At 41.8% G+C, this 23,587-nt stretch overlaps 1 protein-coding gene across 1 annotated transcript in view; it reads right to left on the reverse strand.

Annotated features, from left to right (window-relative positions):
• The window catches only part of LOC122872199 (guanylate cyclase soluble subunit beta-2-like), a 69,559-nt gene that overhangs the window by 45,376 nt on the left and 596 nt on the right, over positions 1-23,587 (reverse strand). Inside the window, exons 2-6 of the mRNA XM_044188113.1 lie at positions 23,469-23,522; positions 23,209-23,359; positions 22,422-22,587; positions 5,621-5,694; positions 4,863-4,957 (exon numbers count right to left, since the gene is read on the reverse strand). Of these exons, the coding sequence (XP_044044048.1) occupies positions 4,863-4,957; positions 5,621-5,658 (133 nt within the window). The 5' untranslated portion in view covers positions 5,659-5,694; positions 22,422-22,587; positions 23,209-23,359; positions 23,469-23,522. The remainder of the gene's footprint in view (positions 1-4,862; positions 4,958-5,620; positions 5,695-22,421; positions 22,588-23,208; positions 23,360-23,468; positions 23,523-23,587) is intronic.

Genomic DNA, 23,587 nt, shown 5'->3' on the forward strand with positions numbered 1-23,587 from the left:
TTGGCAACAAGCAGATATTCAATTACAGGCTATTCCCAAATGTATGTACAGTCTAGATAATCAGACCCTTGGGAAGAGCTTTGTACCCCGTTGCCATGCCATGAATAAACAATTCTTGTTATGTTTTATACATCTGTGCACAGGGGCCCACTGTTTCATAATCTATCATGTACCTGCGAAATATGATCTACACATGTATCAATAAATAACTCACCTGTTACAAATGTGTAGCATACAATACTCTGACCTTACAATGTTTCTTCAGTACTGACATTATATAAAAGGAAATAAAATTAAATACCAAAAATGTGTATTTAATAATCTCTTACATGGGATTAAATAAAAACAGAACTTGAAACTGCAGTCATATAGCAATCCTTTCTACACACTGTCCACTGTTTAGCAACTGCTATGGAATGTAAGAAGTACCTATTTTCCTCCAAGTAAGCACCATATTCTATAATTTAAAAAAACAAACACATTTTTGCAATAATTTTTACATACATTTTTAAGGCAGTGCATGCAGTGATATAAACATCTATTGGGTGTAAGTTGTTGGATTTCATCAGGGACATTGTTAACACTTGATTTATCACATGCACACACAGACGAAAGTTCACACCTCAGACACCTACATGCTTCCGTTGTTGTAGTGCAAAATATTCTATACAGTAAATATGATATACTTATTTAACAGAGAAAGAAAACCACATATTTGACAATATGTCAATTACATTGTGTAATTTGTTACTGTACTACTTTAGTGACTCGTTTTCACTCATATATAACAATTTCCACATTCATGCCACTACATTTCTAAAACAATATATGCTTTTAACTCCTTATAATGTAAAAAGCTTCTTTACATGAGGACAGTTGTGCACAACTTAGGAAAGCATGTGTCCAATATAAACATCATACTGTACATTGAAGTAAGCATCAGAATGAAAAATAGCTCTATATACACCTATAAACATAAGCTAACACAAAAATGTAATAAATGTAGTTCAAAACATTTTTTAATTTTTAATCTTATTTTGCTGCACTGTCATAGTTTTAACCTTGCATTCAGTGGTCCTGAGTAAGACACTCCACAACTGGCCAGACATTCATAACATTTTGTATGGCCATGACCTTTTATCCAAGTGCCACAGTGCCACCATAAGGTCAAAATTTCCCTTTGACAAATTCTTTGGTTTATCGCAACATGTCTCAAAAGCCCAATTTAGACGGGATTAACATTACATGGGGTGTTGGGGAATTAAATACTGTGCTCTTCAGTAATTTAACTCAAGGTGATTAAAAAAAACCCCAGAAAAGGTAGAAAGACAAGCAGCTCTTCTTGTGGAAAAAAAACTCAGAGATCCACTTTAAAAATACAAGGGCATCGCTCCAGATGGGATTTAAATTTACAGGAGGACCAGCAGTAGGTAACTTAGGCTGTAATAATTACAGGGGGTAGGGGTAAAAAATTCCCCCATCCACATTCTGGATGGGATTAAAATCCCTGACCAGCGCAAGTAATGTTAAAATCACCCCACTTCCCCATGAGACATAAATCCACTCTTAAACATCAGATCTCTGTCATCTAAAGCTGTACTAGTGAACGATTTAATATCAGAATATCTTATTGACTTATTCTGTCTTACTGAAACCTGGCTGGGTCATGAAGAATATGTTAGCCTAAATTAATCCACTCCGCCCAGTCATAATAATACTCACATTCCTCGAGGCACCGGCCGAGGAGGTGGAGTTGCAGCCATCTTCGACTCAAGCCTATTAATCAACGCTAAACCTAAACTAAATTATAACTCATTCGAAACCTTATTCTTAGTCTTTCACACCCAACCTGGAAAACGTGACAGCCAGTTCTGTTTGTTATATTGTACCGCACTCTTGGTCCTTATTCTGAATATGTATTCAATTAAATTTTCAATTAAATTTTATTTATATAGCGCCAATTCATAACAGAAGTTATCTCATTGTGCTTTTCCTATTGAGCAGGTCTAGACCGTACTCTTTATAATATTAATTACAGAGACCCAACAAATCCCACCATGAGCAAGCATTTGGCATATAGGAAGAATAATGTCAACATCAGTAACAGAGCCAATAACAACAACGGTAGTAGTAATTGTCGAGCAGGAACATGGGGGCAGCAGGTGGCCCACAACCACAGACCCAGACCCCGCAGCTCCGGAGGCAGAAATACCTGCTGAAAGTGACAGGAGGAGAGAGGAGAGAAACGAGAAAGCACAGAACTACGGGAGAGAGAAGATGTTGAGTTAGTAACATGCAGTAATGGATAAAAATGCATACAGATGGAGAGGGAGAGAAGGAGAGAGGAAAGAGGCGCATCAAGTCTCCCGGCAGTCTAGGCCTATAGCAGCATAACTAAGGGATGGTTCAGGACTCAGCCAAGCCAGCCCTAATTATAAGCTTTATCAAAGAGGAAAGTCTTTAGCCTACTCTTAAACCTCCCGAACCCAAACTGGGACCTGATTCCACAGAAGAGGAGCTTGATAACTGAAGGCTCTGGCTCCCATTCTACTTTTGGAGACTCTAGGAACCACAAGTAACCCTGCATCCTGGGAGTGCAGTGTTCTAGTCAGGTAATATGGTATTATGAGATCTTTAAGATATGATGGTGCCTGACCATTAAGCGCTTTGAGTTTAATATCAGAAAGCTACAGGTCATCCAGGTCTTTATGTCCTGGTTAGTTTCATCTGGCTTGATCGATAGATATAATTGGGTATCATCTGCATAGCAATGAAACTTTATGGAGTGCTTCCTAATAATACTGCCTAGAGGAAGCATATATGGGGTGAATAGAATCGGTCCAAGCACAGAACCTTGTGGAACTCCGTGACTAACCTTGGTGTGCACGGAGGACTCACCGTTAACATGTACAAACTGAGATCAATTTGATAGATGGGATTTAAACCAGCTTAGTGCGGTTCCTTTAATGCCAATTACATGTTGCAGTCTCTGTAATTGGATGTGATGGTCAATGGTGTCGAACGCAGCACTAAGATCTAACAAGACAAGTACAGAGACAAGTCCATTGTCTGATGCAATTAAAAGGTCATTTGTAATTTTCACCAGTGCTGCCTCTGTGCTATGATGCACTCTAAACTCTGACTGAACATCCTCAAATAAACTATTGTTATTTAGAAAGTCACACAACTGATTGGCGACTGCTTTCTCAAGGATCTTAGAAAGAAATGGAAGGTTAGATATCGGTCTATAGTTGACTAAAACCCCAGGATCAAGTGTGGGCTTTTTAAGAAGCGGTTTAATTACAGCTACTTTAAAGGACAGTGGTACATAGCCTGTTAATAAAGACAGATTGATCATATCCAGTAAAGAAGTGCTAATTACGGGTAAAACGTCTTTAAGCAGCCTGGGTCTAAGAGACAGGTTGATGGCTTAGATGAATTAATCGTCAAAGTCAGCTGAAGAAGGTTGACAGGAGCAAAGCAGCCAAAACACACATCAGGCTCTACAGCTGTTTCCAAGGTTCCTGTGTTTGAAGACAAGTCAGCACCAGTTATAGGCAGGACTTGATGAATTTTTTCTCTAATAGTTAAAATTTTATCATTAAAGAAGCTCATGAAGTCATTGCTACTGAGAGCTATAGGAATACATGGTTCAATGGAGCTGTGATTCTGTCAGCCTGGCTACAGTGCTGTTTTTATTCTGCTCTATTAATGATGAGTAGTAAGCTGCTCTGGCATTACTGAGGGCCTTCCTATATATTTTAAGACTATCTTGCCAGACTAAACGGGATTCTTCCAGGTTATTGGAAGGCCATTTCCTTTCAAGTTTTCGTGATGTTTGCTTTAATTTGCGGGTTTGGGGGTTATACCACGGAGCTAACCTTCTTATCTTCCTTGATCAGGATTTATCCATTAACTCCCACATCAAGCAAACTTCAAGGACTGCCTTCTTTCACCTACGCAACATTGCAAAAATCAGGCACATCCTGTCTCAAAATGATGCCGAAAAACTAGTGCATGCATTTGTTACTTTAAGGTTGGACTACTGTAATTCCTTATTATCAGGCTGCCCGAATAAGTCCCTTAAGACTCTCCAGTTGATCCAGAATGCTGCGGCACATGTACTGACAAGAACTAGGAAAAGAGATCATATTTCTCCAATATTAGTTTCTCTGCACTGGCTCCCTTATCAAGCTATTCTCCTGTGGAATCACATCCCAATTTGGGTTCGGGAGGCAGACTCCATTTACACATTTAAGAGTAGGCTAAAGACTTTCCTCTTTGATAAAGCTTATAGTTAGGGCTGGCTTGGGTGAGCCCTGAACTATCCCATAGTTATCCTGCTATAGGCCTAGAGTGCCGGGAGACGTCCCATGATACACCTCTTTCCACTCTCCTTTTCTCACTCTCCATTTGTATGCATTTTTATCCCATTACTGCATGTTACTAACTCGACATCTTCTCTCTCCTGTAGTTCTGTGCTTTCTCGTTTCTCTCCTCTCTCCTTCTGTCACTTTCAGCAGGTATTTCTGCCTCCGGAGCTGCAGAGACTGGATCTTTAGTTGTGGGCCACTTGCTGCCCCTGTGTTCCTGCTGCTACTACAGTTGTTGTTATTGGCTCTGTTACTAATACTGTCATTATTATTCCTATAGCTGTCATTCCTATTATTATTAATTTATTAATATTAACACTACTATTACATTTCTACTATTTTAAAAATTCTAGTTGGAATTTGCATTGCAAAATGTGATGTCTGATATGTACAGAGCAGATAGCAATGGAAGCCTAGCACCAAAAATGGCAACAAAATTAATGGAAATACTGGAGCTCCTACAAAGACATAAGGGATTTGAACTCTTACCCAGCAGAGAACAGGCCTCTTGCACCAGGCTGAGGGTTAGGATATCGTCGTAAACCGTATATGTCATGAAGGTATCGTGGGCCCCTGGTAGAGAGCTATGCAAAAACCATGATTTATTAAATTTGTACATAAAGTTGTCAACATCATTGTAATCATCATCTTGATCCCGACAGCCATTGGCATCCATTAGTATATATAATTATGACTTTTTTTATAGCACTTTTCAAAAAACAATGTTTACAAAGTGCTTTACATACAGTAAAACCCCAAACAGTAGCAATACAGAATAAAAATAAAGGTAATATATGAGGTAAACAGATACAGCTAAAAATACACCAACAAACAGAGATACTATTAAGAACAGATCAAAAACTATACGTAAAAGCCAGTTTATATATAGTTTTTAGAAGGGATTTAAAAGATGAAACTGATTTTGCTAGCCTAATTTCCTCAGGCAGGCACCCTAATAGAGAAAGTGCAATCATCAGCAATATAACTAGGGGTTAGACCTTTCTGTGCTCTAAAAGTAATCAGTATGATCTTAAAATCTATTCTAAACTTTACTGGTAACCAGTGCAGATGTCAGCCAGTGCAAGATCAGCAATATAACTAGAGGTTAGACCTTTCTGTGCTCTAAATACTTTTAATCAGTAGGAGTTGCAATAGTCTAGACGAGATGAAATAAAAGCATAATTACCCTCTCTAAATCAGCATGAGATAAAAATGACTTGATTATATGTGTGTATATGTGCCCAAACCTCAGCTTGTCCCAGGTCTCCTGGCCAAACTTCTCCATCACCAGAGACTGGAGGCAGCTGTTGATGAACCCGTACTGCAAAGAACGCAATCACTGTTCACCAATGTTCTAATTCAATTCAATGTCACAAATTGACAGCCAGCACTATCATCACAAAATATATACATGGCCTTCACTGAATCAAATGATAACATCCTGTGGGAATTTAGAATTTAGATGGAATGTCCTTTACATAAACTAAACCAGGATAAGACTCAAATGGGACACCATGTGTTCAGGCGCATCCAAAACTCGAGTCACATGAAAAGATAAAAGGATAAACCATAATCTACACCCTGAATAACATGACAATGAAAGCGAGGATGTCCTGAGCTGATGCACAGGATAGATATAGGAGCATAGCATTCAGGTGTTGCCTATAAAGCCAGACATTTGAAGTTACAGTTATGGTTACAGTATATGGTTACAGTATATATATATATATATATATATATATATATATATATATATATATATATATATAAAAAAACAACTTTGTCCTTCACCCTCCGCGGGTGGTCTCATCCTTCGAGCTCGGGTCCTGGGAGCTTGAGGGTTCTGCGCAGTATCTTTGCTGTTCCCAGTACTGCACTCTTCTGGACCGAGATGTCTGGTGTTCTTCCAGGGATCTGCTGTAGCCACTCCTCCAGTTTGGGGGTCACTGCCCCGAGTGCTCCGATGACCACGGGCACCACTGTTGCCTTCACCTTCCAGGCCTTCTCCAGCTCTTCTCTGAGCCCTTGGTACTTCTCTAGTTTCTCATGTTCCTTTTTCCTGATGTTACCATCGCTTGGTATCGCCACGTCAACCACAACGGCTTTCCTCTGCTGTTTGTCAACCACCACGATGTCAGGCTGGTTCGCCATTACCATTCTGTCAGTCTGGATCTGGAAGTCCCACAGGATCTTGGCTCGGTCATTCTCTACCACCTTTGGAGGTGTTTCCCACTTTGACCTCGGGGTTTCCAGTCCATACTCAGTGCAGATGTTCCTGTACACTATGCCAGCCACTTGGTTATGGCGCTCCATGTATGCTTTTCCTGCCAGCATCTTACACCCTGCAGTTATGTGCTGGATTGTCTCAGGGGTCTCTTTGCACAACCTACACCTTGGGTCTTGTCTGGTGTGGTAGATCTGGGCCTATATTGCTCTGGTGCTCAGGGCCTGCTCCTGTGCAGCCATGATGAGTGCCTCTGTGCTGTCCTTCAATCCAGCCCGCTCTAGCCATTGGTAGGACTTCTTGATATCAGCCACTTCAGTTATGTTCCGGTGGTACATCCCGTGTAGGGGTTTGTCCTCCCATGATGGTCCCTCCTCCAGCACGTCTTCCTCTGTTCCCCATTGCCTGAGACATTCCCTGAGCACGTCATCTGTTGGGGCCTTATCTTGGATGTACTTGTGGATCTTGGATGTTTCATCCTGGATAGTGGCTCTCACACTCACTAGTCCACGGCCGCCTTCCTTACGGCTAGCGTACAGTCTCAGAGTGCTGGATTTGGGATGGAACCCTCCATGTATGGTGAGGAGCTTTTGTGTCTTAACGTCTGTGGTCTGTATCTCTTCCTTTGGCCACCTTATTATTCCCGCAGGGTATCTGATCACTGGCAGGGCGTAGCTGTTTATTGCCTGGGCCTTGTTATTGCCATTGAGCTGACTTCTTAGGACTTGCCTTACTTGTTGGAGGTATTTGGCAGTTGCTGTTTTCCTTGTTGCCTCTTCGAGGTTGCCATTTGCCTGTGGTATTCCAAGGTACTTGTAACCATCCTCAATGTCTGCTATTGTTCCTTCTGGGAGTGAGACCCCTTCTGTGTGGACTACCTTCCCTCTCTTTGTCACCATTCGACTGCACTTCTCAAGCCCGAATGACATCCCAATGTCAGAGCTGTAGATCCTGGTGGTGTGGATCAGTGAGTCGATGTCCCGCTCGCTCTTAGCGTATAGCTTGATGTCATCCATGTAGAGGAGGTGACTGATGGTGGCCCCGTTCCTGAGTTGGTATCCATAGCCAGTCTTGTTGATTATTTGGCTGAGGGAGTTCAGACCACTCTCAGCCTCTGTCAGTTGGCTCACTTCTCTCCGGGCCTCCTTGATTTTTGCCTCCATGGTGGGTACTGTCTCTCATGGCTCCCATGGTTGCTCTTGTAGTCAAGCATCTCTAGGATCACTGCTGCTGAGGCGTATATCAGCTCATTGGTTTCAGTGATCGCTCTCAATGCTGCATTCACATCTTCTAGGAGACTTTCTGATGGTACTTCACTTAGCCGTTGTAGTTGGCGTCGGGTTGCCTTGTATTCATCCTCGCCATGATCTTATCTTTCAGGTCAGTCGCTGCCTCGTTCAGCGTGATTTCTCTTGGGGCTTCGTACCCAATCTCTGGTTGGGGAGCTGCTGGTTGCTCCCCTCTGACCTGTAGTCCTGGCTCCCCCTTGCCGTAGCATTTGTGTTGTAGCTCGTCAATCTCAAGTTGTGATAGCAGTTGCCGCTTGTGGATGTTGGAACACTGAGCTACTAGTTGCTTCGCTGTAAGCCTTGATTGTGGGTTTCGAAGTAACCATTCATTCCACATCCTGTGCATGTAACACCTCTGACTAGGGTTACTGGAGTAGTAGCATTCCAACAGAGCCTTATTATCGCATCTCGCCCATCTCCGTCTTGTTCCAGTGTCGTCTCGATGCCCTGGTTCCCCAACACCTGACACAGACCTTGTTTGGCCGGGCGACGTCTGAGCCGGCATGTCATATATTCATTGTCACACATTGTCACTCATCATCATGAGGTAGGCAGCAGCGTGAAGGGTCTTGCCTAAGGACCCACACTGGATGATGGGTCATTGCTCATTGCGCTCGAACCCTTGTTCCCCCGTGTGAATGTCCCGTGGCCTACCAAATTGAGCTATCCAGCCGTTCCACTGGCTGATGGTCATTGCTCAATGCGTCCAGAAGTGGATTCGAACCCGGGTCCCCCGTGTGAAGCTCCTTTGACATATATATATATATATATATAAAATAAAGATCAATCCCCTCTTTGTAGGTTCAAAATGTCCAGAAACACCTGTACTTGTGATTGCAAACTAAAGACACTGCACAAATTTTCACCGTGTTTTATCATTAGCTCTGCTGGGCCTAAATTTTTTGTATACAACATATGATCAGGTTATCAAATATGATACGTTGTTACAGATTAAACTGCCCAACAGTATATAAAATAGGAAAAATAATATAAATTGACCAGCTAGAAAATTAATTGATACATTAAAGGAGTTTTTTCAAGTCTTTAGACAGTATTCACATCCATATGTACATTGAAATAGTTATTGAACGCTGACAAGAAGCTTCAGCTGGGCATTTTTGCACAGAACAAGGACTGTGGATTTAGTCTACCATCTCTTTTTTGGGAACTACATTAGAAAGGGCTCTTTTTTAAGGCCAGATTGAAGAGAAATCATGACTAGTGTATATGTAGTTGAAAAATGTTAACCTAACCTTTAAATATTACTTGCTATATGTGTTTGAACCAGATTTTGAGCAGATAAATATTACAGACTATTGAGTGAATCTGTGAGTACTTGAAATAGATGAACACATGCAAGCAATGCAGACTCAGCCATGGATAAATGCAAATTCAATGAGAAGTGGTTGTAGGATGATTAATATTGTGGCTAGCTGAAACCATCCAGCGATTCATATTAGCCGTGATATGAATTTTGTTGCAAAACATTCAAACTTGGGACAATGGCTTTTAAAGCACGGATTCTCACATGAAATCTGAAAAGCACAAGCGCTATGTTAGCACTCGAAAAAGTACTATGCCCATCGAGTCGTTCACTGCTACTGCTAGTTCGGCGGTAACGTTAGGTACTAGAGATGATTTGTCTGTTGCGAAAATGTCCGCTCTGCAGTGGTGGAATGTAACTAAGTACATTTACTCAAGTATTGTACTTAAGTACAAATTCGAGGTACTTTACTTGAGTATTTTCTTAATTCTACTGCACTATATCTCAGAGTCAAATATTGTACTTACTTACTTCACTACAATTGGTCACCTCCAGGAATCCTGTTCCGTTCGGCCAAAAGATGGAACTCACCACTAGCTGTGGGGGTAGTGGTGAGTCATACATCTGTTTCAGCCGCATCCCTGTCACCAGCTACAATCTGTCACCAGACTAACTCATTTTCAGTACCAGCTCTTCTTGATTCGGGTACCAATGGCAGTTTCCTGGACCAGGAGAATCCCATTGGAGCACCTAGAGAAATCCCCCGTCGCTAACGCTTTGGATGGCAGGCTCATTGCCCGAGTTACTCACTGTACTGTACCGGTCACCCTAATCCTATCTGGTAATCACTGTGAAACCATCCAACTTAACATTATTACAGTGGTGTGAAAAAGTGTTTGCCCCCTCCCTGATTTCTTTTTTTTTTTTGCATGTTTGTCACACTTAAATGTTTCAGATCATCAAACAAATTTAAATATTAGTCAAAGATAACACAAGTAAACAAAATGCAGTTGGAGGGCTCCCTCCAATGTGGCTGAATTATAACAATTCTGCAAAGATGAGTGGGCCAAAATTCCACCACAGCACTGCAAAAGACTCATTGCAAGTCATCGCAAACGCTTGATTGCAGTTGTTTTTTGCTGCGTGTGGCCCAACCAGTTATTAGGTTTAGGGGGCAATCGCTATTTCACACAGGGCCATGTAGGTTTGGATTTTGTTTTCCCTTAATAATTACAACCTTCATTTAAGCATTTTGTGTTTACTTGTGTTATCTTTGACTAATATTTAAATTTGTTTGATGATCTGAAACATTTAAGTGTGAGAAAGATGAAAAAAAAAAAGAAATCAGGAAGGGGGCAAGTACTTTTTCACATCACTGTACATCTCCTGATTCCCCACTGGTTCTAGGACACACATGGCTTCGACTTCATAATCGACACATTGACTGGTCGGCCAGAAAAATCATAAGATGGAGTACGATCTACCTCTCTACATACCTGCAATCCGCACTCCCACCGACAGATGGCACCAACACTCGACGACTGAGCCATCGATCTGATTCCTGGTGCCACTCTCCCTTCCAGCTGGTTGTATAACCTGTCTCGTCCTGAGATGGAGGCTATGGAGAAATACATCTGCGAGTCTCTGGCAGCATGCATCATTCGCTCCTCGTCATCTCCAGTCGGTGCAGGGTTTTTCTTCGTGGCCAAGAAGGATAAATCCCTTCGGCCCTGCATCGACTATCGAGGTCGGAACAACATCACAGTGAAGAGGCGGTGTAGTCCCTCATGCTCAATAGTGAAAATGGTTCTCAGACCACACAATGCCTCGGGCATTTTCACGCCAGCTCCGTGACATTCTTGGGCTACATTATCGAGAGCGGGCAGGTGAGGACAGACCCGGAAAAAGTAAGACCTGTGACTGAGTGGCCCAAACCAACCACCCGCAAGCAACTGCAACGGTTCTTGGGTTTCGCTAATTTCTACCGTCGCTTCATATGCAACTACAGCAGGGTTGCAGCACCTCTAACCAGACTCACCTCGCTATCGGTTCTGTACAATTGGACCCCGGAGGCAGACCTCGTATTCAGCAGGCTCAAGGAACTCTTTTCTTCAGCGCCCATCCTCACTCAACCAAACTCCTCCCGGCAGTTTGTGGTGGAAGTGGATGCCTCGGACACTGGCGTGGGGGCGGTGCTCTCTCAGTGGTCCAGCTCTGATCACAAGCTCCATCCCTGTGCCTTTTTCTCCCATCAACTAACCCCAGCGGAACGGAACTACGACGATGGAAACAGAGAGCTCTTCGCTGTCAAACTGGCACTGGAAGAGTGGAGACACTGGTTGGAGAGGTCCAAGTTGCCTTTTGTTGTGTGAACCGACCATAAGAACCTGTCCTACATTCAGTCGGCCAAGAGGCTCAACGGGCTCGGTGGGCTCTGTTCTTCAGCCGCTTCAACTTTTCCCTCACCTACAAGTTGGGAACTAGGAACATCAAACCAGATGCCCTTTCTTGCCAGTACACGGCTGAAGACTCCTCCACTGTTCCAGACTCTATCCTCCCATCCTCATGCATCATTGCAGCGATCACATGGGATTGAGGCTAAGGTGAGGGAGGCCCAGCAAACACCGTCTGACCGTCTATTTGTACCCGACACTGCACGTTCCCAAGTACTTCTATGGGCGCACACTTCAAACTGGTATCAACCGCACCCTGGACCTACTAAAGAGGGATTTCTGGTGGCCCACCATAGAGGCGGACACTCAGACATTTGTGTCATCGTCCCCCTGCTGGGTTGCTACGCCCTCTGCCAGTTCCCAGTCGTCCATGGTCCCACCTAGCCATGGACTTTGTCACCAGCCTACCTCCATCCCAAGGTAACAGTCATTTTAACTGCAGCACCTACATTCCTGTGGAAGGGTGCCCATTGTATGAAGAAGCTCTCTGCCGCTCCCGTGCAATGGCACTCCTATTTGCATATACACTCTGGAGCACACAGGGTAGCGTGACATTTCCCTTCCCCGTGTTCCTAGTGCATGAATGAACTCACTATTTGGTCGCAAGTAATTTGATTAATAATTGATTAATATATACAGTGTTGTAACAAAGCCTTTATTTATATATTTTAGAATATACTATAGATTATAGTAAATGTCTACAGTTGATGGACATACATGAGAGAGAAGAAAATGTGCATGCCCTCTGTACACATGTAATACCAACTGGTGTGGGCTTTGATGTGTTTCACCAAAGGTCGGAGGGTGTTTGTTTATTTATAGTTATATAGTTATGATATGATCCATTTTAATCAAAGAAACATTGAATTTATGATCCAGAAACAACACACGAAAGTTTGTATTTTGTTGAACTAAGCCTGGGAAGTTTTGTGATAAACTCTCTCTGTCTAATTAGGAGACATAAATTCAATTTATTTATATAGTGCAAATTCATAACAAAAGTTATCTCATCATTGCACTTTTCCTATAGAGCAGGTCTAGACCATACTCTTTATAATGTTATTTACAGAGACCCAACAAATCCCACCATGAGCAAGCATTTGGCAACAGTGGCAAGAAAAAACTTCCTTTAAGAGGCAGAAAGCTTGGACAGAACCAGACTCAACGGTGGGCGGCCATCTGCCGCTGCCGTGTTAGGTTTTGAGAGAGAGAGATTTTGGGGAAGGGGGGTGGGGGTGGGGTGCGCCCATCAGAGCCTACGTCCTCTAAAATGCAACATGACAACATTATGGAAAGGATCCCTATAGAGAGAGACCTTTTTGTTAGAGGACGTAGGCTTTGACGGGCGCATTTGTACCCAAGGATTCTGTTACAGCCATTTTGCGGCTGCCAGCTGAGGCGTAGAGCCATAATATTTTGGTGAATGAAGGGTTTATTTTGACCAAACCAGAGTTGGTGATTGTTGGAACAGAAAGACTGACAAGACATCATATCATTCATTCAAGGTTGCATTTATTCATTCATTTGTGTGTCTAGTTGTGTTGTGTGTATTCATTAGTTTATTGTGTAGCCCAGTTAGTAGTTAAATAAACATTTATAAAACTTTGGTTATTGTGTGTTGGTGTGTATGAAATATTCTGGTCACTGTCCCAAGACATGAACTCTGTAGCAACTTCAGATTGAGACTCAATTGATTAATTAATTAATTGTTATACAGGACTTTCTCCTGGTAAAGGAGTGGTGCCCCGTTTTAAAATCAAATTAACGTAAATTAGATTGTTGTTTCATCTGGTGAGTGTAAATCTGCTCCGTCCTCTCACCAAAATCATTCGATATAATCAGTTTAATGCATTTAAACCTTTAATTTGCTATAGTGGAGATATTGACAAGTTCCCAGAGGAAGAAATCAAGAAACATCCATCACGGTATAATCCACTCCATGGGGTTTATCACCCATAAAAGCTTGGCAAGGTACATATCATTTTTGACTGTTTCCAGAGATGCCTTTCTGAAATCTCAGAGATAGATATCTCAAAACCCAAGCAAATAAAACCAAAACGATTTAAGTGAGTGAATTTGGACAAAGTGATCTTATTATATCTTAGTATCTAATATTGTAAGCTGAATACTCTTGTGTGAAATCTATACTCATCTATACTATCACTTGCAGTTATGATAAATGTTTTGCAAACTTGTGTGTGTGTTAGTAATCTTCACAAGAGAATTGGATGAAGAGAACCAGAAATCAAAGGTCTGTGAGTGAATTTGGGCTTGTTTTTGTTTTTTTACCTGCACTGCTCTTTGCCTTTACTGAATGACAGCATTGTAACAATGGCTAGTTTTACCTGTAGTGCCTAGCTATGTATGTTCACAGATTTTGGCACAGTCTGAAAGTTTGCAAAGTTTAGGGCACTTTGCAACTTAAATATAAAGTAATATAATAACAAAGTGACTGAGATTTCAAATGTTATTGACAAGTATGGGTGTGTCTGGTTTTATGATTCCTGTGCTACAGGTACTTTTAGTGGAGAGTAGGTTTACATTTCATATTTGTACCCCCACTCCACTCATAAAAATCTACAATAAAATATATGTTTGCATCAATGCATTCCTTTGCCCCTATTAAAACCTCTTTTTTTTTTTTACAAAAAGCTTTGGATTGCACAATCCATAATTATTGCCAATGTTACAACTTTGGAAAAATATGCTAATGATGGTAAAGTAATCCCCACCAGAGTTTATTAGATAAAGTCTTTAATCTGTCAAAAAAGGAAGATATACTCACCATTGTCTGAGCTTGATGTTATCCTACTGATTTCTTCAACCACAATGGTGCAAATTCTCTCTCTCTCTCTCTCTCTCTCTCTCTCTCTCTCTCTCTCTCTCTCTCTCTCTCTCTCTCTCACACTCTCTCTCTCTCTCTCTCTCTCTCTCTCTCTCTCTCTCTCTCTCTCATAACAGAGATTCATGGGCAGGTACACTTGTTGATGGGCACGTCACACATGCGGGGGTTATGGGAGTCGTGACACCCTCACTTTCACAGAAACATGATTCCATCCCCCCCACTATTTCCTGAGATGAAACGAAACTCTGTCAAAACAGAGAATGAGTTCCCCATACACAAAAACCTATTGGTCAGGTTAGACTGATCTAGATCTAGATATAGTTACTCTAGATGGCATTGTCCTGGCCTCCAGCACCACTGTAAGGAACCTCTGAGTTATCTTTGATCAGGATCCTTTCCTCCCACATGAAACCAACTTCAAGGACTGCCTTTTCACCTACGTAACAGTGCAAAAATCAGCACATCCTGTCTCAAAATGATGCAGAAAAACTAGTCCATGCATTTGTTACTTCTAGGCTGGATTATTGCAATTGCTTATTATCAGACTGCCCAAATAAATCCCTTAAAAGACTCTCCAGTTGATCCAAAATGCAAGTGTACTGACAAGAACTAGGAAAAGAGATCATATTTCTCCAATATTAGCTTCTCTGCATGGGCTCCCCGTAAAATACATAATAGAATTTAAAATCCTTCTCCTCACCTACAAAGCTCTTAATGGTCAGGCACTATCATATCTTAAAGAGCTCATAGTACCTTATTACACTATGTGCACTACAACACTGCAATGCAACCGCAAGGGGCACAAGCCAGTGTCTTCTTGTGCCAGTCCCAAGTCTGGATAAATGCAGAGGGCTGTGTCAGGAAGGGCATCCGACGTAAAACACATGCCAAATTAAAAATGCGAATCGTGACAATGACTTCCATACTGGATCGGTCGGGGCCTGGGTTAACAACGACTGCCACCGGTGCTGTTGACCTACAGGGTACCGGTGGAAATTGGACTACTGTTGGTCGAAGACGCAGAAGGAGAGGAGGAAGGTGTGTTCGTAGGCAGAGAGAGATGAGGAAAGCTAAGAATGTAGGACTGCCAGTAGGGACTTTGAATGTTGGGACTATGACAGGGAAAGCTAGAGAGTTGATTGACATGATGCAGAGAAGGAAGGTGGACATACTCTGTGTCCAGGAGACCAGGTGGAAAGGTAGCAAGGCTAGAAGCTTAGGAGCAGGGTTCAAGTTGTTCTACCATGGGTCAGATAGGAAGAGAAACGGAGTAGGAATTATCCTGAAAGAGGAGTTTGTGAGGAATGTTCTAGAGGTGAAAAGAGTATCAGACAGGTTGATTAGTCTGAAGCTGGACATTGAAGGGGTTATGTTCAATGTTGTGAGTGGTTATGCCCCACGGGTAGGATGTGAGTTAGAAGAGAAGGAGAAATTCTGGAGTGAGTTAGATGAAGTGATTTTGAGCATCCCCAGAGGTGAGAGTGGTGATTGGTGCAGATTTCAATGGGCATGTAGGTGAAGGGAACAGAGGTGATGAGAATGTCATGGGCAGGTTTGGTCTTCAGGACAGGAATGCAGAAGGACAGATGGTGGTAGACTTTGCAAAGAGGATGGAAATGGCTGTAGTGAACACTTTCTTCCAGAAGACGCAGGAACACAGGGTGACATATAAGAGTGGAGGTAGAAGCACTCACGTGTACTACATCTTGTGTAGACGTTGTAATCTGAAAGAGACCAGTGACTGTAAAGTAGTGATAGGGGAGAGTGTAGCCAGACAACACAGGATGGTAGTGTCTAAAATGACTCTGGTGGTGAGGAAGATGAAGAGGACAAAGGCAGAGCAGAGGACGAAGTGGTGGAAGTTGAAAAAGGAAGAATGTCGTGTAGTTTTCAGGGAGGAGCTGAGACAGACTCTGGGTGGTCAGGAAGTGCTCCCAGATGACTGGACCACTACAGCTAATGTGATCAAGGAGACAGGTAGGAGGGTACTCGTGTGTCATCTGGAAAGAGGAAAGTGGACAAGGAGACTTGTTGGTGGAACGAGGAAGTTATACAGAGAAAGGAGTGTATACAGGAGTGTATACAGAGAAAGAGGTTAGCTAAGAAGAAGTGGGACACTGAGAGGACTGAAGAGAGTAGACATGCGTACAGGGAGATGCAGCGTAAAGTGAAGGCAGAGGTGGCAAAGGCCAAACAAAGAGCATATGAGGACTTGTATGCTAGGTTGGACACTAAAGAGGGAGAGGTGGATTTGTACAGGTTGGCCAGACAAAGAGATAGAGATGGGAAGGATGTGCAGCAGGTTAGGGTGATTAAAGATAAGGATGGAAATGTATTGACAGGTGCCAGGAGTGTGATGGGAAGATGGAAGGAGTACTTTGAAGAGCTGATGAATGAGGAAAATGAAAGGGAATGAAGAGTAGAAGAGGTGACTGGTGTGGAGCAGGAACTAGCAAAGATTAGCAAGAGTGAAGTGAGGAGGACGTTGAAGAGGATGAAGAGTGGAAAGGCAGTTGGTCCTGATGAAGTGTCTAGGAGAGGTGGCAGTAGAGTTTCTGATTAGTTTGTTTAACAAGATCTTGGAGAGTGAGAGGATGCCCAAGGAATGGAGGAGAAGTGTACTGGTGCCAATTTTTAAGAACAAGGGAGATGTGCAGAGCTGTGGCAACTACAGAGGAATAAAGCTGATGAGCCATACAATGAAGTTGTGGGAGAGAGTAGTTAGGCTAAGGGCAGAGATGAGCATTTGTGAGCAGCAATATGGTTTCATGCCTAGAAAGAGTACAACAGATGCAGTATTTGCTTTGAGGATGCTGATGAAGAAGTACAGAGAAGGTCATAGGTAATTGCATTGTTTTCGTAGATTTAGACAAAGCGTATGACAGGGTGCCGAGAGAGGAGCTGTGGTATTGTATGAGGAAGTCTGGAGTGGCAGAGAAGTATGTTAGAGTGGTGCAGGTCATGTATGAGAGCTGTAAGACCGTGGTGAGGTGTGCTGTAGGTGTGACAGAGGAGTTCAAGGTGGAGGTGGGTCTGCATCAAGGATCGGCTCTGAGCCCCTTCTTGTTTGCTCTGGTGATGGACAGGCTGACAGATGAGGTTAGACAGGAATCTCCATGGACTATGATGTTTGCGGATGACATTGTGATTTGTAGTGAGAGCAGGGAGCAGGTGGAGGAAAATCTAGAGAGATGGAGGTCTGCTCTGGAAAACAGAGGAATGAAGCTTAGCCACAGTAAGACAGAATACATGTGTGTCAATGAGAGGGACCCAGGTGGAACAGTGAGGTTACAGGGAGCAGAGGTGAAGAAGGTGCACGACTTTAAGTACCTAGGGTCAACGGTTCAGAGCAATGGAGACTGTGTAAAAGAGGTGAAGAGGCGAGTGCAAGCAGGTTGGAATGGGTGGAGAAAAGTGTCAGGTGTGTTGTGTGATAAAAGAGTATCAGCAAGAATGAAAGGAAAGGTGTTCAAGACAGTGGTGAGACCAGCGATGTTGTACAGCTTAGAGACAGTGGCACTGAAGAAAAGACAAGAGGCAGAGCTGGAGGTAGCAGAGCTTAAGATGTTGAGGTTCTCTTTGGGAGTGACGAGGATGGACAGGATCAGGAATGAATACATCAGAGGGACAGCTCATGTTAGATGTTTCGGAGATAAAGTCAGAGAGGCCAGATTGAGGTGGTTTGGACATGTTCAGAGGAGAGACTGTGAATATATTGGTAGAAGGATGCTGAGGTTGGAGCTGCCAGGCAGGAGGTCTAGAGGAAGACCCGCAATCCACCATTGCTGTAAAAAAAGAAGGGTCCATTGGAGAGAACGTTTATTACTGAGAATTGTTTATTGTTTCTTTTGTGTTAATATGCTTTGGCAACGTTGTATTATATGCAGTCACGCCAATGAAGCCACTTGAATTGAAATTGAACAGAGTTGACAACTCTCTCTACATGCCTCTGGAACAACCGAAGCAACGCGTAGGCTATAGCAACTAGGAGTAAAACCTAAGCAGCATCCAAGAAAAGTGTCTGATGCTCCAGATAAAAAATAAACTCAGCGTTCAGAGGAAAGATTACAGTCAAAAAAGAAAGCAATGAAGAGCAATGAGAGAAGGGACTGATTGTTACTGCTCTTGGACAGGTTGATAAAATATTTGGAATAGGCTATGTAGCTATTATATTTACTCTACCTAAATAATGGATTATTGTCTTGGAACTGTGGAAATGTCTCTATTTTGTAACTATTTCTGAACACGAGCCTTGGGTGAGCTCACTGTAGGCATACATCATAAGCATGTGTCGACAGTGTTTGTGTAATTACTCTCACTGCCAGAAGGGGGAGATAAAAGTTCCATACTCCGGCTTTAATAGTACCACTACAATTACATTATTATTATTAAAAAATTCTATGTGGAATTTGTATTGTGCTACTGTAGTCTGTCTCTCTCTCTCCTTGAAGTGAACTGAATTTTCTTTTGTAATTTTGTCCTGATATGTGATGTCTCTGCCAGTTAACATAAAATGAAATAGGCAATCCTAGTTGTTGTGCTAGCTGCTAGTTAGCTAGCTACCTCAATTGTTCCAAATGCAAGCCAGCTGGCCAACAAACTTAATGTTAATGCAAGCAAATGGTGGCTGACCAGAGGTAGAATAAGTATTCAGATGCTTCACTTAATTAAAAGTCTTAATACCACAATGTGAAAATACTCCACTACAAGTAAAAAGTCATCTTGCATTTAAGCCTTACTTCAGTAGAAGTATATAAGTTGTATTATCAGCAAAATGTACTTAATGTTCATTCATAGTGAAGAATAATGTCCTGTTTTCCTATCATATCTGATGTTTCTGGATTAACATTACTGCTGCATTAATGTGGATGTTGCGTTTTACTACTGTAGATGTTTATCGTACGTGACTCACACAGCGAGCTAGGAGGAAGAGAAGGAAGCTCTCGTCTGTCTCTTACCATACGTAATTTGTGGGTTTGTGTATCCGTCTGCATTGGCCGAAACAAACCAATGGACACTCACGAAATCACTAAGGACCCACCTGTCACCTTAAACTGCAGAAAAACACTGCAGTTTTCAATGAGTTGACATGGAGAGGAAAGAGAAAGTCCGTGAAAAAACACAAAGAAGAAGAAAAAGAAGAAAATGACGACGAGGAGAGACAATGGCGAAGAAGTACACAGTTAGCGAAGTACATTGGGCTGCTTCTGTACATGGCCATGGTGAAACTCAACAGCATCGCAGATTACTGGAGGCAGAATTACTTTTTTTCTTTGCCACTTCCATCACAAATCATGCTACGGGACAGATACAGAGCAATATCTTGGAACCTTCATCTTAGTGACCCTGATGAGGATGTCCATAACGACAGAAAAAAGGGCACAGCCGACCATGACAAACTCCTCCAACTACAACCCCCGACGGACACCATCAAGAATGCATGCAAGACTTTTTTTAAATCAACCCCACAGAGACGTGGCTGTGGATGAAAGAATGGTCACCTCAAAGGCTAAAACTGGGATGACGCAGTACATGAAGGCAAAACCCACAAAGTGGGGATTCATGGAGGAGCTGACTGCTGAGCTCTGTGGCAAGCCTCTCCGAACAGCTCCTACCTAGGAACCTCCAGGTCATCTTTCCTGTACCTACTGCTGATGTCCATGCAGCAGGGCCGTGTGCGAAAGCCACCGTGGGTCAGAGATGTGAACATTGCCAAAGCCAAGGCAAACGAAACTGACGCGAAATGTGATGTTGCCCTCTGCATGCAGCTGGACAGAAACTGTTTTGTAGCATGGCATGACAGTCAAAACATGCACATTATGTAAATATCATGTTTGTAAATAGTTTTTTCTGTGTTTTTTGTAGTCAATAGTAAATATTTGGTTTGAAAAACTTGCTCTGCTGCTTTGCTCATGTGTGTAGTCCGCTTGTGGCACAAAGGCGAGAAGGCAGGCAGGCCTCACTGATTACTGGATTACTGTACAAAAACACAACTTTATAACTGTATTCACTGATTTGAATTGGATGAATTTACTGTTCATCAGATCAGAAATGAGACAAGAATTAGGTTTGAAAAACAATAGACGGCGCTGGGAGCCAAACCTCAGAGATTACTGTACAAAAACACACAACTTTTATAACTTTATTCACTGATTTTGATGAAACTGGATGATGATGATGATACTTTGTCAGCTTGAGTCTGAAATGTTTCTTGCACAGCAGCTCCATTTGCAACATAACTCACTGGCAACACTATTGCCAGTGAGTTACTGTAACTACCCTTTTACAGTACCTTAACTGTACATGTTTTTTACAGTATGATTCCCTTACCGCAGTTTCATTATAATAATACCCTTACTGCAACTTGGTTTTGGAGTATAATAACCATACAGTAATTGTACTGTAATCATAATTTGCTGACTAATACTGTAATTATCTTGCTGCATAATAGTTTTACTGCAATTGTGTTTCACACTACTATTACACTATTTGGCACTGGCAGTACAAAATCTTTATTTTGATTATTTTACATGAATGTTATTGAATTGAATAAATTCCAAATACGTGACGTAAGTACATGTACAACAGTAATACATTTGCATTCTTAAGTCATTATTAATTACATCCATTTTTAATGGCTTTTTGAACAGTGTGATGCAACAATGCATGAAATTACTTCTAACAATGAAATCATAAAAATATAACAGTATCTTTAATTTGACAGTAAGTCAATTGAACATTATCAACAATGCATAAAAATACTTCTGACACCTGATGAAATCCTAACAATATAACAGTATCTTTAAGAATTAAGTCAATTGAACACTAAAAAGCGAAACAGTCATTACTTCATTTAGGTTCATAACCTCTTAGCCCCCCCAAACAGAAAGGACCCCAGATGTTTCGTAACTTGGTCTTATCAAACAACCAGTCATAAAACCTACGCAAACAGTCCAGCCAACTACTCCCTGGTAAAACCCCAACTAATAGGCTCAGTTAAACGGAAAACTACATTGGGCAAAATTATGTGACTCATCTGTTACAAGATTGTCATATTATTACCCCAAGGTTTGCAGGTCTGTTAACAAGCTGCATCACCCCTAAAGTTTCATCAGAACTGGACCAAAATGTCAAATGATATAACTTCTACGTACAACCTAAGAATGAATGAATGTCTCCAGAACAGAAAGAGAACAAAAAAAAAAAAAAAGGAATGTAACAAAACACATCACAGTTGGTTTAGCTTATCTGTTAGCCTACAGGCACAGGTCGTAGCCTGACCTCCGTACTGGCTCGTTGGCACTGGTATGCAGAGAAATGGTCATGAGTTTCTCTCATCTAAACTGTTGATGGACAGACTAACAACTTGTGCAACAGCACAAAATACAGCAGTATTGGAAGTAACACATCAGTCACCATATTAGTAGTTTTACAGGGTTTTTCCTCTACAGATATTCAGGTGGCTGCCTTTTCCCATTTCTTTTACTGCCTCTCGGTCCCAGCACAGTTCAACAATTTTTTCCCCTGTTTGATGGAATTTTCTAATTTCAGGATTCATACACATTTTTACCATACATTTCCATGACTTTTCCATGCCTTTGAGGCATATTTTGGTGTCCATACATTCTCTGAAACATCTGTATAAACATGAAAAATCCATAATAAAATCCATTTCAAAATTTACCACAGTATATATCTTAACTAAAATTATTAACACTTAACACTATGTAACTTTTGTTGAATAACAGCGGCCTTTGCTGACACAAGTGGTAAATATAGGATGCTGGTGCATTTAATTCTGTTGATGTGGGAGCAGGCAGTGTACTGCCCTATTGTAACATTATTTGAAGGCAAGCTTACCCAATGAAACAGCTGGACTGTTAATCGTACTGGTAAATTGAATTTTCTTAACAGGAGTCTTATAATTTTTTTGTTGTTGTTTACTAAAGTACATCACCTGCAAAAATGCTTACCTAGTTTGATGTCTACCAATCAAATTCGGTGAGCCCTTGGAGGAAGCTGGTGACCCAGGAGCTGATGCTTGTCACTTTTCTCTGGACAACTCCTCCAGTCTTGCGGCTTGTACCAACTTTGGCCGTGCACTTGGTGCCCTCATCTGGGTTGATCCTTACGAAGAATCTTGACAGAAAAACAGGTCTTAAATTTTCATATTAACATACAGCAGTCATCTTTAAGTCATCAGTGCGACCAATGACATCATGAATGTGAGATAATTATTCACTGATCCAACATGTCTAAAGCTTAATAGCGATTTTTATTGTTTAAACTGAGATTATATGTGTGCAATAAACATTTTAGTGAAACTGCTATAACAAACTGACAGCTGTCTTGTGTGCAGTCACAGTGAGATTTAATTCTGAGCTGAGGGTGACTTGATGAATGTAAGGGGCAGAAATCGCATCAAAGCAGTAACTTCAGATAGTCCTGAGTAACAAACTAAGATCGAACCAGGATTCTGATTCTGACATACAGTTAATCTCAGCTAATTAACGCACTTTGTTTTATTTCCTCATTTTCAGTCCATATCAGTGTGTCGGCCTCTGTGAGAGGAAAGAGTCAGAGAGAAACTCAAGATTTGTTAAAGAAAACCTGCCAGCAAGCAGGTCAGGTTCACAGTGTCAGTTACCACAGTAATAGGGCTCTGTACACCCCATTCTGGTTGTTTTCTCTTAGTAAGTATATGGATTGTTCATGCAGTCCATATATGTACATTACCTATTAAATGAGAGAATTACTTACCTCTGTACCATCTCCAGTGTAGTGGATGCTGACTCTTGATACTCCAGATTGAACAAGAAGCCAACGAAGACGGCAAAGGCACCGGCAAAGTCATACAGCTGGTAAGACCGTTCCCTCAATGCTGACCATCCAATGGGTTGAAGACATCAAACTACTCCATAAAACAAAGGCATCTTCATCTCATTTGCAGCATGTCACAGAATACCACAACATAAAGTGCTAATAAAACATCCTCCTCTCCTTTAAACTATTTCTTGTACCTAGCATGATGGCAATGTCACCTCCTGCTCAATGGACATCTTGGTTGAGGTTGGCTGCAAACCAAAAAAGAAAAGCCTCTCAGATATTGCAAGTAATTTCTGTTTAAGAAAAAATGTGA

Source organism: Siniperca chuatsi, linkage group LG24, assembly GCF_020085105.1.
Source record: "Siniperca chuatsi isolate FFG_IHB_CAS linkage group LG24, ASM2008510v1, whole genome shotgun sequence".
NCBI classification, from domain to species: Eukaryota; Metazoa; Chordata; class Actinopteri; order Centrarchiformes; family Sinipercidae; genus Siniperca; species Siniperca chuatsi.